The sequence below is a fragment of the Schistocerca americana genome, chromosome 1, assembly GCF_021461395.2.
Source record: "Schistocerca americana isolate TAMUIC-IGC-003095 chromosome 1, iqSchAmer2.1, whole genome shotgun sequence".
Lineage (NCBI taxonomy): Eukaryota > Metazoa > Arthropoda > Insecta > Orthoptera > Acrididae > Schistocerca > Schistocerca americana.
Window position 1 is genome coordinate 1,228,680,792 of NC_060119.1, and position 24,751 is coordinate 1,228,705,542.

The 24,751-nt window shown below is 44.5% G+C and overlaps 1 protein-coding gene across 2 annotated transcripts in view; it reads right to left on the bottom strand.

Moving 5' to 3' along the window:
• The window catches only part of LOC124608031 (pancreatic triacylglycerol lipase-like), a 93,909-nt gene that overhangs the window by 52,911 nt on the left and 16,247 nt on the right, over positions 1–24,751 (bottom strand). For both annotated transcript variants that reach the window (XM_047140084.1, XM_047139994.1), the window contains exons 3-4: positions 16,472–16,617; positions 8,179–8,412 (exon numbers count right to left, since the gene is read on the bottom strand). In XM_047140084.1, coding sequence (XP_046996040.1) covers positions 8,179–8,412; positions 16,472–16,617 — 380 coding nt within the window. The remainder of the gene's footprint in view (positions 1–8,178; positions 8,413–16,471; positions 16,618–24,751) is intronic.

Consider the following 24,751-nt stretch of genomic DNA (forward strand, 5'->3'; position numbering starts at 1 on the left):
AAAACTGTATAAAATGCCGGAAACTGCTTATGAAAGTGTGTACTCCATCATGTGATTCTGAAATCGATTACTAGATTGAAACACCGACGAGGGAACATCATGTGTTCCTAAGTACACTAGCCGGCCGAAGTGGCCGTGCGGTTAAAGGCGCTGCAGTCTGGAACCGCAAGACCGCTACGGTCGCAGGTTCGAATCCTGCCTCGGGCATGGATGTTTGTGATGTCCTTAGGTTAGTTAGGTTTAACTAGTTCTAAGTTCTAGGGGACTAATGACCTCAGCAGTTGAGTCCCATAGTGCTCAGAGCCATTTGAACCATTTTGAACCTAAGTACACTATCCTGAAGTTCAATACCAGCTCCTGCATGAATATATCAATGGTGACTTTACAAAGACGAAATTTACAAATCAGTTGAATAATATTTGAATCAGTAGTGTTAATGTTGTTACACAGTGCAGGCTGCGTATTTACAGATAACACTAGGGGCGTTCAATAAGTAATGTGATACTTTTTTTTATTCCCCACTCTTTTAGCTACAAAACCCTCTTTTTCAACATAATCTCCGTTCAGTGCGACGGTCTTTCACCATCTTACTCAGAGGGCCTGTTTGATCTCATGGTACCACTCTACTGGTCGACGTCGAACCAAAGTCTTGCTACATCAATAACCTCTCCATCCTGCGGAGTGCATCCTTCATTGGGCCACATACAGGTACGAATCCAGGCTGTAGAGTGAGTGAGGAAGTACATTCCAGCAAAGTTTTGTGAGCTGCTGTTGAGTGTGCAAACTTGACGTGAGGCCTCGCATTGCCATGGAGAAGTTCTTTTGCACTTTTGTGGCTGAAGTCGTTTATTCAGTTTCTTGAGGGTATTTATTTTTTATTCATTTATTCTTCATAATTACAGATTACTATCTGAAAAGCTACAATAGGGTGGTCCATCTGAAGTTTCGGATGAGATTATCTCAAAAACTATACATCAGGTAAAAATAGTGGGTAAGACAAGTTCGTAAGCTCAAAGAGGGACATCAAACGATACTACACGTGACCTCCAGCCCCCCCCCCCTTGGGTGGGGTGGAAGGCAGCTTTTAAATCTTAAATGGAAACACCCATTTTTATTGCAGATTCAGATTCTCCGTAAAAAGGTAATCAAGTTTGGTCTGAAACATTTTTTTAAACCATTGACATATGGCACCGAAATCGAGAAAAAAGTAAAATTGGGGAAGAACTCTGATTTATTTAGAATTACCCGAGAAAGACGCATCAAATCGGTAAAAAATGACCACCAATTCTTTCGTTACGCCAAATTAAGCTATTTTTGTACAAAATGTACTGTATCCTACTTTTAGCGTTACCTAGGAACAACGACATGGACGCAGTAGAATGATGTTCTCATGGGGTGCTTCATTAGTGTGAGTCCCCTTGCCTCTCACATGTTGGGGTGCTTCATTAGTGTGAGCCCCCTTGCCTCTCACAATTTGGGGTACTTAATTAATGAAATTAGCCACGAAGAAATTGTTCAGAATTATCCCCATTTGCTTCAATGCATAAAGTCAGTCGTCTGCGGAAGTTGTCCAAGTTTTGAGCAGCACATCCCGTGGTATGGCTGCACACGCTCTTCGAATGCGTTGCTCCATATCGTTTCGGGTTGTGGGTTGTCTGTCACAAACAATATTTTTTAAATAACACCACAAGAAAAAATGAGGAGATCTTAGGTCTGGTGAACGAGGAGGCCACTGAATTGGTCCACCGCGTCCTATCCACCGACCAGGGTACCGTAAATTTAAAACGTTCCACACATTTTTAGCATAATGGGGAGCTGCTCCGTCCTGTTGGAACCACATTCGTTGCCCAGTTTCTAGATCAACATCTTCCATTAGCTCTGACAAATCATCGCGGAGAAGTTGTATATAAGATTCCCCAGTAACATTTCGGTCAAAAAAATACGGTCCTGTCAGGTAACCGTTTCAAATCCCACACCAGACCATTAACGACCATTTGTGTTGATTGTTAACAGTTCTGTGCCAGTGTGGATTGACAGGGGACCAATAATGACAATCATGACGATTTAATTCGCCATTGTTTTTGAATGTGGCTTCATAGATTCCCTTTAAGCAGGAGGTACGTTGTTTTCTGAGGTGCTAGTGACAATTTAAATCTTCGACAGCAGCCCTCAAGTTCACGGAGTTGTATTTGTCTTCTATATTTCTTCTGATGTCACCACTTACAACGAACAGCACGTCATCTGCAAATGCTACCACTCTGCTTGTGTTACCGCTGTCATGTAACTTCTGTAGTATGGGCTCCAGTGCCACAAAACTTCGGACCATGGACTGACCCCTGCAGATAGCCTTTTGTTACTGTCTTCGTTATTTCCTTTCTTGGCCATGTTAAATAAGCATTTCGCCTATGGGAATGATCTCTCTAACAGTAATGCAGCGTTTCTGGACACTCCAAATCCCTAACACTATCAAAGAAAGATGGCCACCATAGGTTATGGAAAGCGCCAGCAATAGCAGTTATCATCACTAGAGCGTACGTAGAATGATTATCTGTTGCTGGAGAGATCGCCTTATTAACTGTGTCTTCAGTTGACTTGCCACTTCTAAACTGTACTGATGAGGGCTCATCCCATGTAGCAGTCTGTGATGTTGCAATCTTTTGGATAATAGTTTTTGAAATATCTTGCTGAGGTAATTCAAAAGACAAACTGGTCTGTAGGATTTGGGTATCACTGGATCGTTATCTTGCCCTTTACTAATTTTTACCACTTCAGCGTTCTTCTATGGTGCAGGGACTCTTCCTTGCTAGAGTCACTCATTGTACAGATGGCACAAGTGTATCTATGTAATTGGTAAGAAAAGGCTTGTATTACTTCGGCAAAGATCCCGTCCAATCCTGGAGATATTTTCTTTTTCAGTCTTAAAATTATTTGCCTAATTTCTTATTGTGCGAACAGGTACACAAGTACAAAAGTGTGGCAGTTCCCATTCGGCACTGAAAAAGTGTGCAGCGAAATAAAATAGTTTAAAAAATTATTAATGATAATATTTTAATTTTGGGATTTTTGCTGTCGAGGTAAAATACCTGGTTTTTGAAAGTCTTTTTTACGGACCGTATTGACTGGCTTGAATGCGGACAAATTCAGTGCTGCGTGAAATTTGCCTGTAATATAATTTACAATTCCGATTGATAATATTTTTGAATTTCACGTCATTGTTGATTTATTCAGAGTTCTCACCTTAGATGTAGAATTAGTCCTTCTGCCACAATATTAATTCATTAGTCGCCATCGATGTTCTTCTTTTTGTTGACCGTGCGCATCTTCCTAAGTTGGCATTGGTTTCCTTCACGAAGACGGTGGAAACAAAGGAATACAATGCTACGCCGCTTTAAATAATTCTCGTAAAACTTGGATACTTTTCACTATTTTTTATTCACAATACAATAAGACTTGCTATGTTTGTCGTACAAATCATAAATACTAACAAGATGGCTGCCTTTCAGCACACACCAAAAATTACGTCCATCCCACACAAGCTAGAGTTGTGGCGATTCGTGAATGAGTCGTTCATTTGAACGACTCTAAATAAAGAATCGTAAGAATCGAATCGTAATACGGACGAATTGTCGTTCAAAAGAATCGTAAGAACAATTGTGTGTTTCCGAGTTGTGACGATTCCAAGTTCCAACGATTCATCGATTCTTAGTACGCTATGCTTCGAAGGCAACTTCCCGAATCATGCCGAGTCGTGCCGAATGATTACGACCGCCAGATGGCAGTCAAGTGGAGGATGCGTGTGAACAAAGGAAGCTCGGAACGAACAAACGAAGTTCGTGGGCCGTAATATTACTCGTGAAAACCAAGCTGACATTTGACGGTGGCTGACGCGAACGAGCGTAAAGGCACTTCCCATTTACTATCCCTATATAGTGCACATGCGCGGATTCGTATCATCCTACGTTTTTCTGTGCTCTTTCCAATTCCACAGCACCTTATATTTCACTTTAAAGCAACTGTCAGCCCTCACACACTGCAAAATTAGCTAAACTTTTGTTTCGTCGAAATACAAAGCATAGGTATTTTGCTTTTAATTTGTCTGAGAACTTGTTTCTGCCACTACTATTTATGTGAGAAGACGACATACTTCTAAAGTGTAGTATACAATCGTATACAGCGACATTACTTCACTGCTAATTTGCTAATTCTGTTAGTTCCACCAGTCCCGCCACTAAATGGCTGTCGCACTAGACAAATATTACAGAGCCTATACAGAGAGAATGTAGGCACTCTAACCAATACCTTTCTAGGCGGATCGCCGTGTAATACCGTCTTTAAACAAAAGCTTTTTAATTAATAATTTCCAGTTCGAGTTTTCGAATGTTATTCTGTTCAGATTCATATTAAATTTAAGTGAAGTAATGTCGACGTATACGACTGAATCCTATTGTTTAGAAGTATGTCATCTTCTCACATAAATAGTAGTCACAGCGGCAAGTTCTCAGACAAATTAAAAGCTAAATACCTATGCTTTGTATTTAGAAGAAATGAAAGTTAAGCTAAATTTGCTGTGTGGGAGGGCTTTCAGCTACGTTATGAATTACAAGGGTGATGTGGACTTGGAAAGGCATCTTAGCACAGAAAAACTTAGAATGATATGAGCCAAACCACGCCTGCCTCACTGCTAGATTTTGTTATTATAAAACAGACGTCTGTAGTTAGGTGTACTGAAATAAAACAATAGATGCAATTAAATCAAACGTGACCTTTCAACAATTAAGGCATTACACGTATAAATCGAGAATCACACTTGTAACGTCATATGCATGTTTACTCATAAATAAACTATCTTATCAGTTCGATTCCAACCCCATTGACAATTTTAGACCTGTCCTGCCATCTGTGAGTAAGATGTAGAACATTTTGCATTCCGTAAGAATCGTGCCATCGCAGACTAGAATGAATCGTGAAAGAATCGTGAACGAATCGTAGGTATCGATTCGCAATGTGAGATTGAATCGTAGGAATCGAATTGGGAAAAAGAATCGTGTTGCCGCCGGCCGCGGTGGTCTAGCGGTTCTAGGCGCGCAGTCCGGAACCACGAGACTGCTACGGTCGCAGGTTCGAATCCTGCCTCGAGCATGGATGTGTGTGATGTCCTTAGGTTAGTCAGGTTTAAGTAGTTCTAAGTTCTAGGGGACTGATGACCACAGATGTTAAGTCCCATAGTGCTCAGAGCCATTTTTTTTTAATCCTGTTGCCCAACTCTAATACAAGCTAACAAGCGAAAGTTTAGTTCCTTCTTCGAGTACGAAACAAGAGTGAATCAAATATGGACATTCCAGAGATTACTTTCTACATTCCTCTCAGTTTAATCTTTGGCGCAGAATTTAAAGTATTGTATCTCTCTGCGTCGTAATGTGTCATTACAAGTGGCTTCTCAAGTTTTTCGGCTTTAGCCACGTTCGTACATGCCATAGCGCTGCCAATGCAGAACGTAAATCTAGTTTAACACAAGTAGTACTATCGGCAAAGTGCTTGGCGCCTGACAAGGCGACCGTCCAGCTCTGGTGAGGTCCGGCTACAGCCTTCATCGCGCTGTTCCTCCTCACCTCTCAGCCGCCCTCGCCAATGCACTGGCAGGAGCGCGGCCAGAGCGCTCGTGCTCCCGGAGCGCAGTTGGGCAAGGCCTGCTTTAGAGTCTGACCAGGCCACCAGACGTTGGAGAACAGGACTGGAGCGTTATCTGTTGCACAGCGAGCTGACCAGTGTGCGATTTGCAGGGGGGGATTGGGGGGGGGGGATTTCCCCCTCTGCATCAGACCATCGCCTCCTCTGGTTTTAGTTTATGCATCCCAACCTGGGATGTTTATTTCCACACACTGGATTAAAACTTCACATAAAATTTAAATTTGTGGAGCCGAACACTGAAAGTTTTTAATCCAGTCATACTATTAATATGTATGCTTATTAATTTTGAAAAAGTGTTATGTAGTAGGTAAGCATTTCAAAACATTTAGAACTAAACGACAAGACGACGCACGCCGCATTTCCGTAGCATGCCACCATGTTGCAAGACGTCGCCCCAGTGTAAACGAGGCTTTAGAGCCAGGTCTGTATTGTATGGTGGATGTGATGTGTTGCGTACGAAACTAAAACCTGCAATCAGATACAAAAGTCATGGAAAACTGCGAAGAGGTGTCATCCTGCAGCAAGATAACATTCGCCCACATTCTGCCAAACGGACAGCCGATGCAACAAAGGAGTTGAGATTCGAGGTGCTGGAACATCCACCATACAGTCCAGACCTGGCTCCAAGCGATTTTCACATGTTTGGACCCTTAACGGAAGCCCTACAGGGAAGAAGGTTTGAAAGTGATGAAGACGTCATTGCTGCGGTGCAAAATTGGTTGCAGATGCAACCAATAAACGTATTTTTTGATGAAGTAAAAAAACTCGTAAAACGTCGGGAAAACTGCATTGAAGTCCAGGGAGGTTATGTAGAAAAATAACGCATGTTTCAGTTTTCTATCATCAGAATAAGTACAGCTTTTCACAAATGTGCCTTTACTTTTTGAATTCCCCTCTTATATCTGTATGTAGATGATTTTGTAAATAAGCTTTACCTATAATGTACTTTTAAAGATCTAGCAAGGGATTGCTTTTCTGATAGTGCTTACGCGTGAATAGTGAGATTCGGCATTAACATCTATTTATAAGTAACTGTTTAACCATGGGTAACACAACGGTCCAAGCTAGTAACATATATAATTATACAGGGTTATTACAAATGATTGAAGCGATTTCACAGCTCTACAATAACTTTATTATTTGAGATATTTTCACAATGCTTTGCACACACATACAAAAACTCAAAAAGTTTTTTTAGGCATTCACAAATGTTCGATATTTGCCCCTTTAGTGATTCGGCAGACATCAAGCCGATAATCAAGTTCCTCCCACACTCGGCGCAGCATGTCCCCATCAATGAGTTCGAAAGCATCGTTGATGCGAGCTCGCAGTTCTGGCACGTTTCTTGGTAGAGGAGGTTTAAACACTGAATCTTTCACATAACCCCACAGAAAGAAATCGCATGGGTTTAAGTCGGGAGAGCGTGGAGGCCATGACATGAATTGCAGATCATGATCTCCACCACGACCGATCCATCGGTTTTCCAATCTCCTGTTTAAGAAATGCCGAACATCACGATGGAAGTGCGGTGGAGCACCATCCTGTTGAAAGATGAAGTCGGCGCTGTCGGTCTCCAGTTGTGGCATGAGCCAATTTTCCAGCATGTCCAGATACACGTGTCCTGTAACGTTTTTTTCGCAGAAGAAAAAGGGGCCGTAAACTTTAAGCCGCGATATTGCACAAAAAACGTTAACTTTTGGTGAATTGCGAATTTGCTGCACGAATGCGTGAGAATTCTCTACCGCCCAGATTCGCACATTGTGTCTGTTCACTTCACCATTAAGAAAAAATGTTACTTCATCACTGAAAACAAGTTTCGCACTGAACGCATTCTCTTCCATGAGCTGTTGCAACCGCGCCGAAAATTCAAAGCGTTTGACTTTGTCATCGGGTGTCAGGGCTTGTAGCAATTGTAAACGGTAAGGCTTCTGCTTTAGCTTTTTCCGTAAGATTTCAAACCGTCGGCTGTGGTACGTTTAGCTCCCTGCTTGCTTTATTCGTCGACTTCCGCGGGCTACGCGTGAAACTTGCACGCACGCGTTCAACCGTTTCTTCGCTCACTGCAGGCCGACCCGTTGATTTCCCCTTACAGAGGCATCCAGAAGCTTTAAACTGCGCATACCATCGCCGAATGGAGTTAGCAGTTGGTGGATCTTTGTTGAATTTCGTCGTGAAGTGTCGTTGCACTGTTATGACTGACTGATGTGAGTGCATTTCAAGCACGACATACGCTTTCTCGGCTCCTGTCGTCATTTTGTCTCACGGCGCTCTCGAGCGCTCTGGCAGCAAAAAACCTGAAGTGCGGCTTCAGCCGAAAAAAACTTAATGAGTTTTTCTACGTATCTGTAGTGTGTCGTGACCATATGTCAATGAATGGAGCTACAGTGAATTTATGAAATCGCTTCAATCATTTGTAATAGCCCTGTACTAACGCCCTAAGACATCCCCCCCACTGGTAAAAGCACAAATCGAACACTGGAGCCGACTCACCTGTGATCCTGTGCAGGCGTCCCTGGAACAGCTTGCCGACAGTGGCGGCCAGCTGCGCGCCCATGCTGTGGCCGACGAGGTGGATCTGCCGCTCGGGGAGGCCGAGGCTGTGGATGGCTGCAGCCACGTGGCGGGCCGCGCCAGGGACGCCGAGCACGGAGCAGCGGTAGCGCGCCCCCGACAGCGGCCGCCAGTCCACCAGCCACACGTTGTGGTCGCCCCGCGACATGTAGCCTACGGGACGGGAGAGCCTGCGACGTGGAGACCGGCCCGGGTCTCGCAGGTCACAACTGAGCTGACAGCAGAGGCCCTGGGACGCTAAACTAGCCCTCACACGGGATGCAAAAGTGGACGTGCGTTTCCAGCCGATCGTGTTTTGTGACGTCAGAACATGGAATTTCAAGTTGCGGAGCGTTCCTAAGCGTGAAACACACAATGGGCCACCGCATATTTTTACTTCGTCGAGAGGAACGAGGTCAATGAGATACACTACTGGCCATTAAAATTGCTACACCAAGAAGAAATGCAGATGATAAACGGGTATTCATTGGGCAACTATATTATACTAGAACTGACATGTGATTACATTTTCACGCAATTTGGGTGCATAGATCCTGAGAAATCTGTACCCAGAACAACCACCTCTGCCGTAATAACGGCCTTGATACGCCTGCGCATTGAGTCAAACAAGGCTTGGATGGCGTATACATGTACAGCTGCCCATGCAGCTTCAACACGATACCACAGTTCATAAAGAGTAGTGACTGGCGTATTGTGACAAGCCAGTTGCTCGGCCACCATTGACCAGACGTTTTCAATTGGTGAGAGATCTGGAGAATGTGCTGGCCACGGCAGCTGTCGAACATTTTCTGTATCCAGAAAGGCCCGTAGAGGACCTGCAACATGCGGTCGTGCATTATGCTGCTGAAATGTAGGGTTTCGCAGGGATCGAATGAAGGGTAGAGCCACGGGGCCACGGGTCGTAACACATCTGAAATGTAACGTCCACTGTTCAAAGTGCTGTCAGTGCGAACAAGAGGTGACCGAGACGTGTAACCAATGGCACACCATACCATCACACCGGGTGATACGCCAGTATGGCGATGACGCATACACGCTTCCAATGTGCGTTCACCGCGATGTCGCCAAACACGGATGCGACCATCATGATGCTGTAAACAGAACCTGGATTCATCCGAAAAAATGACGTTTTGCCATTCGTGCACCCAGGTTCGTCGTTGAGTACACCATCGCAGGCGCTCCTGTCTGTGATGCAGCGTCAAGGGTAATCTCAGCCACGGTCTCCGAGCTGATAGTCCATGCTGCTGCAAACGTCGTCGAACTGTTCGTGCAGATGGTTGTTGTCTTGCAAACGCCCCCATCTGTTGACTCAGGAATTGAGACGTGGCTGCACCATCCGTTACAGCCATGCGGATAAGATGCCTGTCAACTCGACTGCTAGTGATACGAGGCCGTTGGGATCCAGCACACCATTCCGTATTACCCTCCTGAACCTACCGATTCCATATTCTGCTAACAGTCATTGGATCTCGACCAACGCGAGCAGCAATGTCGCGATACGATAAACCGCAATCGCGATAGGCTACAATCCGACCTTTATCAAAGTCGGAAACGTGATGGTACGCGTTTCTCCTCCTTACACGAGGCATCACAACAGCGTTTCACCAGGGAACGCCGGTCAAATGCTGTTTGGTTATGAGAAATCGGTTGGAAACTTTTCTCATACGAGCACGTCGTGCGAATGCTCTGAAAAGCTAATCATTTGCATATCACAGCAACTTCTTCCTGTCTGTTAAATTTCGCGTCTGTAGCACGTCATCTTCGTGGTGTAGCAATTTTAATGGCCAGTAGTGTAGATTCTGAATGAACTTCTTATTGGTAGGTACAGTGTTTATCTTATTCCTCGTGGTCAAGAAGTGACTTATTTTCTTGCCACCAATTATGGCTCTTATTTTCTGATCATTCGAGTTCCTTGTTCAGCGACATAAAAAAGCATTGTTCATCACTACCAGTGGCATTTCAATTAGTGTGCTGTTCCCCTTGCAGTCATGATTATAAAAGTGGCAATGAGGAACATTCTTATGTGTGTGACATATCTTTCATAGACCCTCTTCCCATCTGTGTGACCACCATGGCAAGGCTGGGAACAACTGCGGGCCTCACAGCAAGTGCTACTGCAGATGCTGCGCAGGCAGACTGCCGACTCCCCTCCTTTTCCTACCCGCAGGTGTCGTGTCAGGCACCTGTGGAAACGCCTCTTTCTCCGCTTCCGACGCTGCCAGGCCCTCGTTCAGTCGCACTACCAGCTCCTGTGCCACTGACCCATGCGCTACTGGCTCCTGCCCCAAGGGCTTCTGCACCACCGACCCTTCTGACACTGGTTCCAGCGCCACAAGCTGTTCCGCCACTGGTTCTGTCGGCCCTCACAACCCCAGCCTAGCCACCCCCAGCCTCCTGCAACCTCCATTATTACGTCGCTTGTTCCCATCCTCCACAGCTCTCTTTGCTATTTTCCTGCACTGCGCTGTGGTTTTCCTCTTCTTCGCTTTTCTCCAGCTCCCCAACGTGCACCAGCCCGCTCTAATACACACGAAAGTGCACCACCGTTTATCATTGTTTCCCTCAACATGCACCAATAGCTGCAAATACTCTCTCACGCACGACAATGCACTCCAAAATGCACTGCTGTGCCCCGATGCAAACAACTGCACATGCGCTTTCTCATGTGCCCTTTCTTCTTCCATGGTGCACACGCACGCTGTCAGCTATCGATCCGTCTATATGTTTCCTGAGCTCCCTTACAGTTCTCTGCGTTCCTCCACCTTCTCATTGATCACTGCTGCCATTCCCGAACTCTCTCCCAGTTCTTTGGTGATGAGCACCACATCACAGCACATTCCTCTTTCCATTCCATTCCATTCTAGGCAGGCTTGGGATGCACCCACGGCCACCCTCTCAAAGCTCTTAATGACAGTTGGCCCCCAGCTGCCTACCTCACTGGACCATCTCGTGTCACCTTCACCAGTGTCTGCCATGGATCATGCCATACTCCCATTGGTTGCCTACACCTGACGCCCTGGGGGCATTGTTGTCCTCGAGGTCTCATTCCCAGCAACGTGACACCCCATCCACCATCTGACAGTTGCCCTCATCCCGCCATGCCTCATGCTGTCCCCCATACACTGTAGCCATGATCGGCTTCTTCCTGAGGGTAGCACTGACTCGAACTTCCTTCAGATATGGAACTCTGATTCTATTTCTGCTGCAGTGGTCTTTGTACTAGCATCACTCCTGGCGTGCCACGATCAAGAAACTATTTTCCTGCACCGGACATGTGCCACCTGGAAAATAATTTTGCATTCTTCCACTGGGTAGCCGGCCGCGGTGGTCTAGCGGTTCTAGGCGCTCAGTCCGGAGCCGCGCGACTGCTACGGTCGCAGGTTCGAATCCTGCCTCGGGCATGGATGTGTGTGATGTCCTTAGGTTAGTTAGGTTTAAGTAGTTCTAAGTTCTAGGGGACTAATGACCATAGATGTTAAGTCCCATAGTGCTCAGAGCCATTTGAACCATTTGAACCACTGGGTGTGGATATAATGGTTCAAATGGCTCTGAGCACTATGGGACTAAACATCTATGGTCATCAGTCCCCTAGAACGTAGAACTACTTAAACCTAACTAACCTAAGGACAGCACACAACACCCAGTCATCACGAGGCAGAGGTGGATATAATCAGCCGCCCAAGGCATAGCTGACAGTTCTTGTCGCTGAGTTCCGCTGTGCTCTCTCCAAGCTCCAATCCTGGACATAAGCCATCTCCATGAGGAGCCCAGCAATCAGCCTCAAAGGACTGTGCCTGCATTATGCTCCCAAGTCGTTTCGCCATTGCCGCAAGCGGTCGCCGCCTGCCGCCGATTACAGGCTCGTAGGTCCAGCTCCACACACTCCACAAGCCACTGTGCAGCTGCCGCTCACCTGATCATCGTAGCCCCGCCGGACACTGCTTGCCTGTGCCCTTCAACCTCCTCATCCACTGCATACTACTGAGTACTCACTTGTGGGACTTGGCATTTATGTAGGGTGTGAGACATTTCCTATTTTATAGTCCCAGTTGCGAATACGAACAACCACGAGCAGTATAAATGACCGACGACAGTCGATTTGAGCTGGACTGGAACTCGAACTTGGATTTCTCGCTTATGAAATCAGCCGCCTTCACCGCTTTGGCTATCCATGTGCGACTCGGGACCAAACCCAAACTTCCATATATCGTCGTTCCTGCATGACGTGTATGCATGTCCGAAGAAACATTGCATCATTCTTTTTAAGAACATTGTCACTGAAGTATCGTATTTTCTGTTTCAGTGATCAAAACTAGATTCTGGGAGAACTTATTATTGGAGGAAACATTGTTTATGTTATTCCTTGTTGTCAAGCACCGACTTATTTTTTGGTTATTCATGTTGCATGTTCAGTGACATTGTAAACCACTGTTCATCATTACCAGTGGTATATCAGAAAGTGTCTTGTTTCACTTGCAGTTTTAGACATACAAGAATGGGGAAGGAACGGCTACAGACACCCAGTTAATGTATGCTATATTAGAGCACATATAGTCCAAAAGCACTGGGGGAGGGGGACTGTGGTGTCTCTCAATACAGCAAGGGGTGCCTTCACTGGTTGATCAGGTGTCATCATGTCTTAACTGTAAGTTGGCCGATCAACTTCCTAGTCCAGAATCTGTAAAGTGAGAAGGCTGCGGCTGACTGTAATTTGTTTGTGCTTGCAGCCAGAAACTCTTTGAGAACATTTTTCCACTCAAGTGACATAACACAAAGAATATCTGACGCTATAAGTATAATGTATTCAAACAATGAAATTAAAGCTGTAGACAGTGTCAAATTTTTAAGGCTACAAATTGACCACAACCTAAGTTGGAAAACTCACACTCCAGATTTACTGAAATGCGTTAGTTCAGCTACATTTACAGTACGCATATAGCGGAAATAGGTGATTTAAAAATGAAGAAGTTAGTTTATTCAGCCTATTTCTATTCACTAATACGTTATGGAATCATCTTTTGGGGAAACTCCTCTTACAAAGAGAACATTTTCAAAATTAAGAAACGAGTCACTATAATTAGATTATAATACCAGAACCAAAAACAATATGTATAAGGACTATGAAAGCTTAACATTAGCCGGCCGGGGTGGCCGAGTGGTTCTAGGTGCTACAGTCTGGAACCGCGAGAGCGCTACGGTTGCAGGTTCGAATCCTGCCTCGGCCATGGTTGTGTGTGATGTCTTTAGGTTAGTTAGGTTTAAGTAGTTCTAAGTTCTAGGGGACTTGTGACCTCAGAAGTTAAGTCCCATAGTGTTCAGAGCCATTTGAACCATTTAAACCTTAACATTAGTACAAAAAGGAGTCAAATAGATGGGTACTCATATATTCAATAACTTACCAGAGCATATCAAAGGTCTTGTAAGTGATAAAGATCGATTTCAGAGTGAATTAAAGAACATTCTGTTGGCCAACTCTTTCTACTCCAGCGATGAATATCTTCACAAGGATTACAGCTCATAACTCTGTCTGCATTAGAATTGAACAATATCCATGATATTTGACTCTTTCCACATCCCAGAGACTCCTCTCCAAGGGGTTCATGGAAAACGATAAGTGTAATGTAACATTTGCCTGTCCCTCCTTTTTCCTGCATACAGTTTCACACGTGGTCAGATTCCGATACTAACTGTGATACGCATTATACACAAACCTTGCATTTGGTCGCCTCTCTCGTTTTGGTACCCCAAGTGCACACAGCTGATTGTGATACAGCCTGTACAGAAATCTTACAGTTGTAGCACCTTAGGCCCCTCTCAACCTGACGTCCTTGGCGGCGGCTTGTGCCACTTAGGCGTTAAACTGGTCGTGGTTGCATCCAGTGGTAGCTACCTGACAGTACCGTGTGAGGTAGCCATTCTTGCTTGCTGCGTTCTGCGTTGTACTTCACTCTGCTGAGCACTGTTTCATTTCTTTGTCATAAGTGTACACAGTTGTCACAGATACAATCTTTAATATCGTGTCAGTCCATAAAAAGCTTTAGGTTTCGATCACGAGCTACATTCAAGCAATCAAGTCAACCAGGAGATCCACGAAGGTAAGATCGCACATGAAATCTTCTTTGTTTGGATTGATGCTCGGTTTCGGCTAACAATCTAGCGATCTTGACTTCAGGGGTTTTCATCCCTTAAGTCCGCAGCTCGTGGTCTTGCGGTAGCGTCCTCGCTTCCCGCGCACGGGGTCCCGGGTTCGATTCCCGGCGGGGTCAGGGACTTTTCCTACCTCGAGATGGCTGGGTGTTTTTGTCTCATCTTCATCATCATTCATCCCCATTACGGTCGGAGTAAGGCAATGGCAAACCACCTCCACTAGTATCTTGCCTAGTACAGCGGTGCGGGTCTCCCGCATCGTCCCCTACGCTCCTAGGAGTATGGGACCTCGTCATCATCATCAACATAAATAAAAAAAGAAACATTCAAGGGATTTTTACCTCCGTGCGTGTTTCTGCTTCACAGAAGAACGAAGGACAGGTTAAGGTGCCTGCACTGCACTGCTCCTCCCTGTGTGGCGGCAGTTGGCCAACTTGAATGCATTGTTGTGCTAGGTCGCACAGTCCATGGCCCACGTGTCGCATGCGACATGTAAACGATCTGATGTCGGCCCGCCCCTCACCATTCGTTCTTCTAATTTTTGCTCTTCATCTTTCATTCTGCCCCATCTTCCCTACCTGCCCTCCCCCCAGGAAATGGGAAGGCGTGCCCTTGTAGAATTTATTTCTTTTTCACAGGCCAACAACACATTGGCTGACGTGGTGCGAGAATAATTTTCTCCGCAACGTCCTGAGATCAACTGACCTCCACATCACTAGAGGCCAATCTTACTGTGAAAAAAAAAAAAAATCTCTCTGTAGCAGAATGACGGCAATCATCTCCACATTACATAAGGCCAAACCAGTAAGTCAGGTAAAATGTAACACCACATTGAGACGTTCAGCAAGAACAACATTTTACTGTTTAACCTGCACACATGGCGAGCAACGAATGCCCGTCAGTCACAGCAACCAGATGCGCAGCCTAGCTCGAATTCGGGCAGGGAAATCACAGTTCGGAATAATAACTTGTTTCACGATACATTATTTTGATCTTTTGCAACAACGTAGTCTTGGCAACAAGAGCTGCACGTTGGCCTACAGGGAAGCGTCAGGGGCTCCTGTATTTTGCATCAGTGAGCATCATCAAGCAACTAATTAGACCGTTGATCTTTTTCTGACAATAGTAAGCAACAATTTTATGTTATTTCTGTAAACGTTTGAGCATTTATCTCACGATCATCGATCAATAATAATGTAAGAAAGGTATAAGATTAAAAAAAAAAAAAAAAAGACGAATGTTAGTGAAGCAAACAGAGAGACTTATGAAACGAAACTTCCTGGCATATTAAAACTCTGTGTCGGACCGAGACTCGAACTCGGGACCTTTGCTTTTCGTGGGCAAGTGCTCTACCGACTGTGCTACCCAAGCACGACTCACGACCCGTCCTCACAGCTTCAATTCTGCCAATACCTCGTCTCCTACCTTCCAAACTTGACAGAAGCTCTTCTGCGAACCTTGTAGAACTAGCACTCCTGAAAGAAAGGATTTTGCGGAGACATGGCTTAGCCACAGCCTGGGGGATGTTTCCAGAATGAGATTTTCACTCTGCGGCGGAGTGTGAGCCGGTATGAAACTTCCTGGCAGATTAAAACTGTGTGCCGGACCGAGACTCGAACTCGGGACCTTTGCCTTTCACGGGCAAGGCTGTTATCCTTTCTTCCAGGAGTGATAGTACTGCAAGGTTCGCAGAAGAGCTTCTGTGAAGTTTGGAAGGTAGGAGCGAGTTACTGGCAGAATTGAAGCTGTGAGGACGGATACTGAGTCGTGCTTGGGTAGCTCAGTTGGTTGAGCACTTGCCCGCGAAAAGCAACGGTCCCGATTTCGAGTCTCGGTCCGGCGCACAGTTTTAATCTCCCAGGAAGTTTAATATCGGAGCACACTCCGCTGCAGAGTGAAAATCTCATTCAACGAGAACTATTTTTTTTTTTCTGCGACCCTTACCTAGTCACAGTGAGGGTTTTGCGGCCCATAGTGCTAACAAGCCTGTACACCCATGGTATGGTGCATGGCTTCGGTCGCTTGTTAAGAATGAGACTGTGAACTGACTGGCTGCACCCCTTACCGTTGATAACGGGAACAGCACTGCCATTGTCCGGACTCTCGTTGTGGCCGAAGAAGTAGAAGACGGAAACCCGCTGGGGATCGAAGCCCGGTCCGTTGATGAGCGTCGAAGCTTTGGACGTGGTCGCCTCACGCCATTTCTTTGTCCTACACAGAAATAAGTCACATTCTTAGACCATTACGCTTCTGTTGGTTTTATAACTGTACTTCCACGATAATGACAGTAACTTCCATAAATGATCAAAGAGACCACATTATCAGTTTAAGGTAAGAAACTAATGAATCGAAGCTATACATGTATATGAGAAACTATGACCTGGGATGGAGGGGGTGGGGAGGGATACTGGTTGGTGGATGGAGTTGGGATGGCAGGAATAAAGCACAGTTTCTTACAAAATAGAATTCAAATATATTCTGAAGCTGTGTTTATTAAATACCAGATGCATTAATCTAGAAATTTACTACAGCAATAGGAAAGTACCAGGAGCTACCCTTTCTACATGTGCTGGTTACGAAGAATGGTAAGAACACTGGCCACGCCATATATTGAAAACTGACTCATACGGACTGATATGTGCGCAAGCCATCAACATCTACGTCTACTTCTACATTTACGTGATTACTCTGCTATTCACAGTAAAGTGCCTGGCAGAGGGTTCAATCAACCACCTTCATGCTGTCTCTCTACCGTTCCACTCTCGAGCGGCAAGCGGGAAAAACGAGCACTTAAATTTTTCTGTGCAAGCCCTGAAATTGTTTCAATGGCTCTGAGCACTATGGGACTTAACATCTGTGCTCATCAGTCCCCTAGAACTTAGAACTGCTTAAACCTAACTAACCTAAGGACATCACACACATCCATGCCCGAGGCAGGATTCGAACCTGCGACCGTAGCGGTCACGCGGTTCCAGACTGAAGCGCCTAGAACCGCACGGCCACACCGGCCGGCATGCAAGCCCTGATTTCTCTATATTATCGTGATGGTCATTTCTCCCTACGTAGGTGGGTGACAACACAATATTTTCGCAAACGGAGGAGAAAACTGGTGATTGAAATTTCATGCCGCGCGGGATTAGCCGAGCGGTCTCAGGCGCTGCAGTCATGGACTGTGCGGCTGGTCCTGGCGGAGGTTCGAGTCCTCCCTCGGGCATGGGTGTGTGTGTTTGTCTTTAGGATAATTTAGGTTAAGTAGTGTGTAAGCTTAGGGACTGATGACCTTAGCAGTCAAGTCCCATAAGATTTCACACACATTTGAACTTTCTTTTTTTTTTTTTAATTTAATGAGAAGATTCTGTCGCAACGAAAAACGCCTTTGTTTTAAGGATTGCCACTCCAACTCACGTATCATGTCTGTGGCACTATCTACCCTAATTCGCCGTAATACAAAACGAGCTGCCCTTCTTTGTACTTTTTAGATGTCAACCGTCAGTTGCATCTGATGCGGATCTCACACCCCACAGCAATAGTCCAGAATAGGGCATACAAGCGTGGTGTAAGCAGTCCCTTTAGTAGACCTGTTGCACCTTCTAAGTGTTCTGCCAATGAATCACAGTCTTTGGTTTGCTCTACCCAAAATATTATCTATGTGATCGTTCCAATTTAGGTTATTTGTAATTGTAATCCCTAAGTATTTAGTTGAATTTACAGCCCTCAGATTTGTGTGACTTATCGCGTAACCGAAATTTAGTGGATTTCTTTTAGTACTCGTGTGAATAACTTCACACTTTTCTTTATTCAGGGTCAATTTCCACTTTTCGCACCATACAGATATCTTATCTAAATAATTTTGCAAGTCGTTTTGATCATCTGATGGCTTTACAAGACGGTAAATGACAGCATCATCTGCAAACAATCTAAGAGCGCTACTCAGATTGTTTCCTATGTCGTTAATATAGATCACGAACAATAGAGGGCCTATAACACCTCCTTGGGGAACGCCGGATATTACTTCTGTTTTACTTGATGACTTTCCGTCTATTACTGCGAGCTGTGACCTTTCTGACAGGAAATCACGAATCCAGTCGCACAACTGAGGCGATACTCCGTAAGCACACAGATTGGTTAGAAGACGCTTGTGAGGAACGGTGTCGAAAGCCTTCTGGAAATCTAAAAATATGGAATGAATTTGACATCCCCTGTCGATGGCACTCATTACTTCATGAGTATAAGGAGCTAGCTGTGTTTCGCAAGAACGATATTTTCTGAATCCGTGCTGACTATACGTCAATAAATCGTTTTCTTCGAGGTACTTCATAATGTTCGAATACAGTATATGTTCTAAGACCCTACTGCAAATCGACGTTAGTGATATAGGCCTGTAATTCAGCGGATTACTCCTACTTCCCTTTTTTGGGTATTGGTGTGACTTGAGCAACTTTCCAGTCTTTAGGGACGGATCATTCTGACGATCCAGTGAAGGGAAATGATTAATACTATCATAACGCAAGCAAGACGAATATGTGAGCCGCAGCACTTCCGTCCTGAGAGGAAACATCGGGAACGCGTTCTGAGGAGCAATGCGTACTCTGTCACAAGAAGTGTGACAAAACCAAACGCACGGCGAGGTGACACGCCGGTTGAGGAAATGTCAGGTACGGGATTTCCGTGATACACTCCTGGAAATGGAAAAAAGAACACATTGACACCGGTGTGTCAGACCCACCATACTTGCTCCGGACACTGCGAGAGGGCTGTACAAGCAATGATCACACGCACGGCACAGCGGACACACCAGGAACCGCGGTGTTGGCCGTCGAATGGCGCTAGCTGCGCAGCATTTGTGCACCGCCGCCGTCGGTGTCAGCCAGTTTGCCGTGGCATACGGAGCTCCATCGCAGTCTTTAACACTGGTAGCATGCCGCGACAGCGTGGACGTGAACCGTATGTGCAGTTGACGGACTTTGAGCGAGGGCGTATAGTGGGCATGCGGGAGGCCGGGTGGACATACCGCCGAATTGCTCAACACGTGGGGCGTGAGGTCTCCACAGTACATCGATGTTGTCGCCAGTGGTCGGCGGAAGGTGCACGTGCCCGTCGACCTGGGACCGGACCGCAGCGACGCACGGATGCACGCCAAGACCGTAGGATCCTACGCAGTGCCGTAGGGGACCGCACCGCCACTTCCCAGCAAATTAGGGACACTGTTGCTCCTGGGGTATCGGCGAGGACCATTCGCAACCGTCTCCATGAAGCTGGGCTACGGTCCCGCACACCGTTAGGCCGTCTTCCGCTCACGCCCCAACATCGTGCAGCCCGCCTCTAGTGGTGTCGCGACAGGCGTGAATGGAGGGACGAATGGAGACGTGTCGTCTTCAGCGATGAGAGTCGCTTCTGCCTTGGTGCCAATGATGGTCGTATGCGTGTTTGGCGCCGTGCAGGTGAGCGCCACAATCAGGACTGCATACGACCGAGGCACACAGGGCCAACACCCGGCATCATGGTGTGGGGAGCGATCTCCTACACTGGCCGTACACCACTGGTGATCGTCGAGGGGACACTGAATAGTGCACGGTACATCCAAACCGTCATCGAACCCATCGTTCTACCATTCCTACACAGGCAAGGGAACTTGCTGTTCCAACAGGACAATGCACGTCCGCATGTATCCCGTGCCACCCAACGTGCTCTAGAAGGTGTAAGTCAACTACCCTGGCCAGCAAGATCTCCGGATCTGTCCCCCATTGAGCATGTTTGGGACTAGATGAAGCGTCGTCTCACGCGGTCTGCACGTCCAGCACGAACGCTGGTCCAACTGAGGCGCCAGGTGGAAATGGCATGGCAAGCCGTTCCACAGGACTACATCCAGCATCTACGATCGTCTCCATGGGAGAATAGCAGCCTGCATTGCTGCGAAAGGTGGATATACACTGTACTAGTGCCGACATTGTGCATGCTCTGTTGCCTGTGTCTATGTGCCTGTGGTTCTGTCAGTGTGATCATGTGATGTATCTGACCCCAGGAATGTGTCAATGAAGTTTCCCCTTCCTGGGACAATGAATTCACGGTGTTCTTATTTCAATTTCCAGGAGTGTACATCCCCAGGGAGACAGACAGAACTGGCCGTATACCGTGCATACACGGCAAAAAAATCTACAGAATTTAAAAACCTATCAAGAGGATCAAAGTATGTCTCCGATAGGCAAAGGACAAAAAGAACCCCCTCAGACTGGTAAAAGGACAAAGAGGACCAAAATGTTGAAATGCGTGTGAATTCCTAAAGGACAAAACTAATGAAGTCATCAGTCGCCAGACTTACACACTACTTGATTTAACTTATGCTAAGAACAACACACACACCCATGCCCGGGGGAGGACTCGAACCTCCGGCGAGAGGGGCCGCGCAATTAGTGATATGGCGCCTCTAACCGCGCGGCACAAACAGGACCCACTGGTAATGTCGGCAATATGGTGCATACTGTGCACGTGCGGGTAAGTGTGTGTGTGTGAATGGCTGGACGATCCATCAGTACCAGAATTACCGAACGCAAACGGCATTGCAGGTTGAGACGGTGGAGAAACTGGCCACGGTGGAGCATGCGATGTGTGAGACCAACCAAGCAATAAAATTCGTCGACACGGAATATCCTGCTATGGAGAAGAACTTTCTTTGAAATTTGACACCAGACTCACTTGCTATTTTGTTCTCAAACACACATCATCCACGCCAGGTGCTCTATGTGCACGTCCTGCTGTACGGATACTGACTGAGTTAGTTCACAATAAAACCAGCAGAGGACGATGGAACAAGCAACATCCCCAACCATCTTACCTGCTTCTACACGGAAGCCACAGAAATTCGGAGACATGACAAAAATGATAGCAAGAAAGAAGAAGAACTCGAGCTAAATGAATCCTGGAGTCCTCTGCTGCAGCGAACGAACGTTGCAGGTAGCTTTGGGAGAACCGCAGCGTTAACCTCTAAATCGAGAAATCGGTCTGAGAGACCTTTACGGTTTTTTAAATGTGTCCTGTGGCAATACTGTTGTGTTTGCTTCTATCCCCTCCACAGGACGAAGCAAAAGCATTACAGTTCAATCTGTGGCTTCTCATTGTCAGGTACACATTAATTTCGTAAAACGTCAGGTCTGTCCTATCGGATGTTTCATAATAAGTATGAAAGCGCACGGTGTGTTAAAACAGATGCTTAGTATTACATGTTACTTATTTTTTCTATTATTCCTTTTGTTTAGCGAGTTTGTTGTATGTTTTAGAAGAAGCCATGATTAATAATGTTCAGAGCATGCTCGTAAATCTACAATATGTTAAGGAATAGTAGAGTATGATGTATTGATGCCAATTTTGAGAAGTTACTTTCAGACTGGTTTCTGGAAAATAGTGATGAATCCAGGTTGGAAAATGATTACTCATATACAGATTCTGACTGACGCAAGAGAAAATCATTAGAGAAGAAAAAAATATAGAAAGAGGCTGATAGTTAGAGATTAGTGGTAATGATAATAATGATGATGATGATGATGATGACAATTGCGAAAACATATTGGAAGATAAGAACGAACCAATTACTGACAAGACACATGGAAAACTAGTCGGCGTGCCAGATATTTTGTTGGTTATTTCACAAATATTTTGCTTCATTGTCACTGAAGACTAATATTGCAACAGTTGATTATGAATAAAGACAGCTTAGACCGACAAAACCTTTTAGTTGGGGGTCAACCACAGCTATGAGTACTCATCTTGAGTATTAATGACCGCTTCAGCTGTATTTCATCCTTTATTACTTTATCACTACCGGTGATATGTCCCCTTAGAAAAATTTATGAATTACTGTGCTGATAAACCCCTTACGTTATTGTAGTTTTAAACAGCTCAGCAGAACTGAACGTACTCAGACATTTCTCTCTGGACTTATTCTGATCAACACTAAACTGACGCACAATATTTTTAAAGCATCGCAATCTGACTTTCAACAATCCCAACAAAAGAATGGCCCTGAATAACAATAACCTATAACTTTCATGAATCACTTACCTCACAAAAATCTTCGTTACTCGAACTACTGCAATTCAGCGAGTGCCAATACTGCCAGCTAAATAAAAGATTCTAACTACTGAAGGCACTAACTACTGATAGGCATAGTTAGCAAATGAAAGATTTTGATAGAGAACAATGTATTTAACTTAATAGTGTTCAAAAGTCATAATATATATATCAGTTCATGATATCCAGTATCACAAATTTACTCTTTCTGGCCGACACACGTCCAGATCGTCCGCTCTTAAAATTCTGCCATCTCTCTCCCCACATCCACCACTGCTGGCGGCTCACCTCCAACTGCGCAACGCTACGTGGACAATATAGCAAGTCCATAAACCACCACTTGTGCACTCACAAAGTTTTTGGAATTGACCTTAGAACCAGCAATGCTATTAACCAGTCCCTTGCTGAATTATCAACACATGTGCAAATGCTAACAGTCCCCTTTTTTTTCTCGCGTATTCTGCGTGTACTATGACCAACAAAAACGTGTGCAGTGAAATGAAACTTAATTTGAAGAACTGGTGCCTCTACAATTATAAATTTACAACATAAGAATACAATTACAAAGATACAAAATACATCATTAAAGAACATAACAATACAGATAACATTTATAGTAGTACATGCTTTACAAAAGAATAGAAGTAAACATATACATCAGTGTTGCAGGAATTATAACATAAGTAAATAAATAAAATAATGAGAACCGTTTTCGAAACATTAATTTCACATATGAGCATTGAAACAGAACAGAATTAATAATGTCTAAACATCTTTACAAAGTAAATAACATAGTATTAGAAAAATTCTAAAACATATCTCTTATCAGATAAACATATAAAGACAGGAAGAACACAAATACACAAAGGTACACAAACACCTAGCAGAATAACACAAAAGGAAAAGACAGGGATCGTTTTCAGTGTAACATTTGGTACTGCAATCCAACCCAAAACTTCATTCCATAGATCTTTCCTCTTATTTCAGAAAGAAAAACAGAAATCCTATCTAACCCTATTGTCCCTACACCCTACAGTTTTGTTCATATCCTCTTTCAAAATAAATATTTCTCATTGTACAATACTCATTTTTGCCCAAATCTTTTTCATTCAATGCATTCTTTCCCTATTCTTCATAGTTAGTTTCTTATATAGTCTACCCTCTCTTAAGCTAACTTAAATCTACTGAGCTCAGATATATATACCAAGGGACGAGGCAATGCAGCAGCACTTAACAAATTAAGACAAACAGCTATGACAAAAATATGCAAATTGGCAAAGCAAGCAGCAGTATATCCAAATTAGCAAAGCAATTGCAATATTACAACTAATATAAGACACTGTGCAGCAAACAAGAGAAATAAATCAGTAGTAAAACTGGCTTAACAGAGTAATACAAAGTGAAATTCGGTAGCACTATGCCTGGCAAACAGCAGCAGCAAATGCAATAACTTGTATCTAAACATGACAAAGCTCAAGCAGAAAAAATATTACAGTAAAGATGGCCATGTCTAATACCTATGTCACATCTTAACACTAGAGTGATGCACCATGATAACTTACTCTAGCAGACAAGTTACCAAATCGTTAAAAAATTATTTATGCAATTCCTGTCAAGGGAAATGTCTATTTGTGTTCCCCCTTTTTTTTTTAAAGAAAGTAGATCATAAAATTATTGTTTAATGGATCTGTAGACAGAAAATATTTACATTAGTACATCTATTAAATTTTATTTTAATGAATGCAGCAGTGCGGCTAGAAACTAGACATTAAACAAAATAGCCAAATATATATACAAAGCAAAGTATGAAACATCATTCACTAGCCATATGGCATTTCATAACGCAGTAAAAAAATCTCTCAACTAGAAAGACAGTAGTCGTAATCAGGTGTATAGACATTAAATAATTCTCATCATTTCATTAGGCATTTCAGTAAATATCAGAAAGTATGAGCTCAAAACTGTAATCATATGTTTCCAAGTAATAGCATGTCATATTTGCTATGCTTTCTACAAAGGAATAGTGAGGTTAATGGCCTCTTTTTTCTCCACCTAATTGCTTTTTCTCCTGGCATGTGCCCGCCCACAACACATTACGTCAAGGTCAATTAGCTTTCTTACCGAAATATTTACGACAGCAATTTGCGTTACAGTGACAGTTCATACAAAATAAATTACAGATCGAAAAATTACAGTAGAAATGCATAGAAACGAAATCTATGAATAGCAGTGTTGTGATACATTCACCCATGGACACACAAGTCATAACTCTTAAAGTACG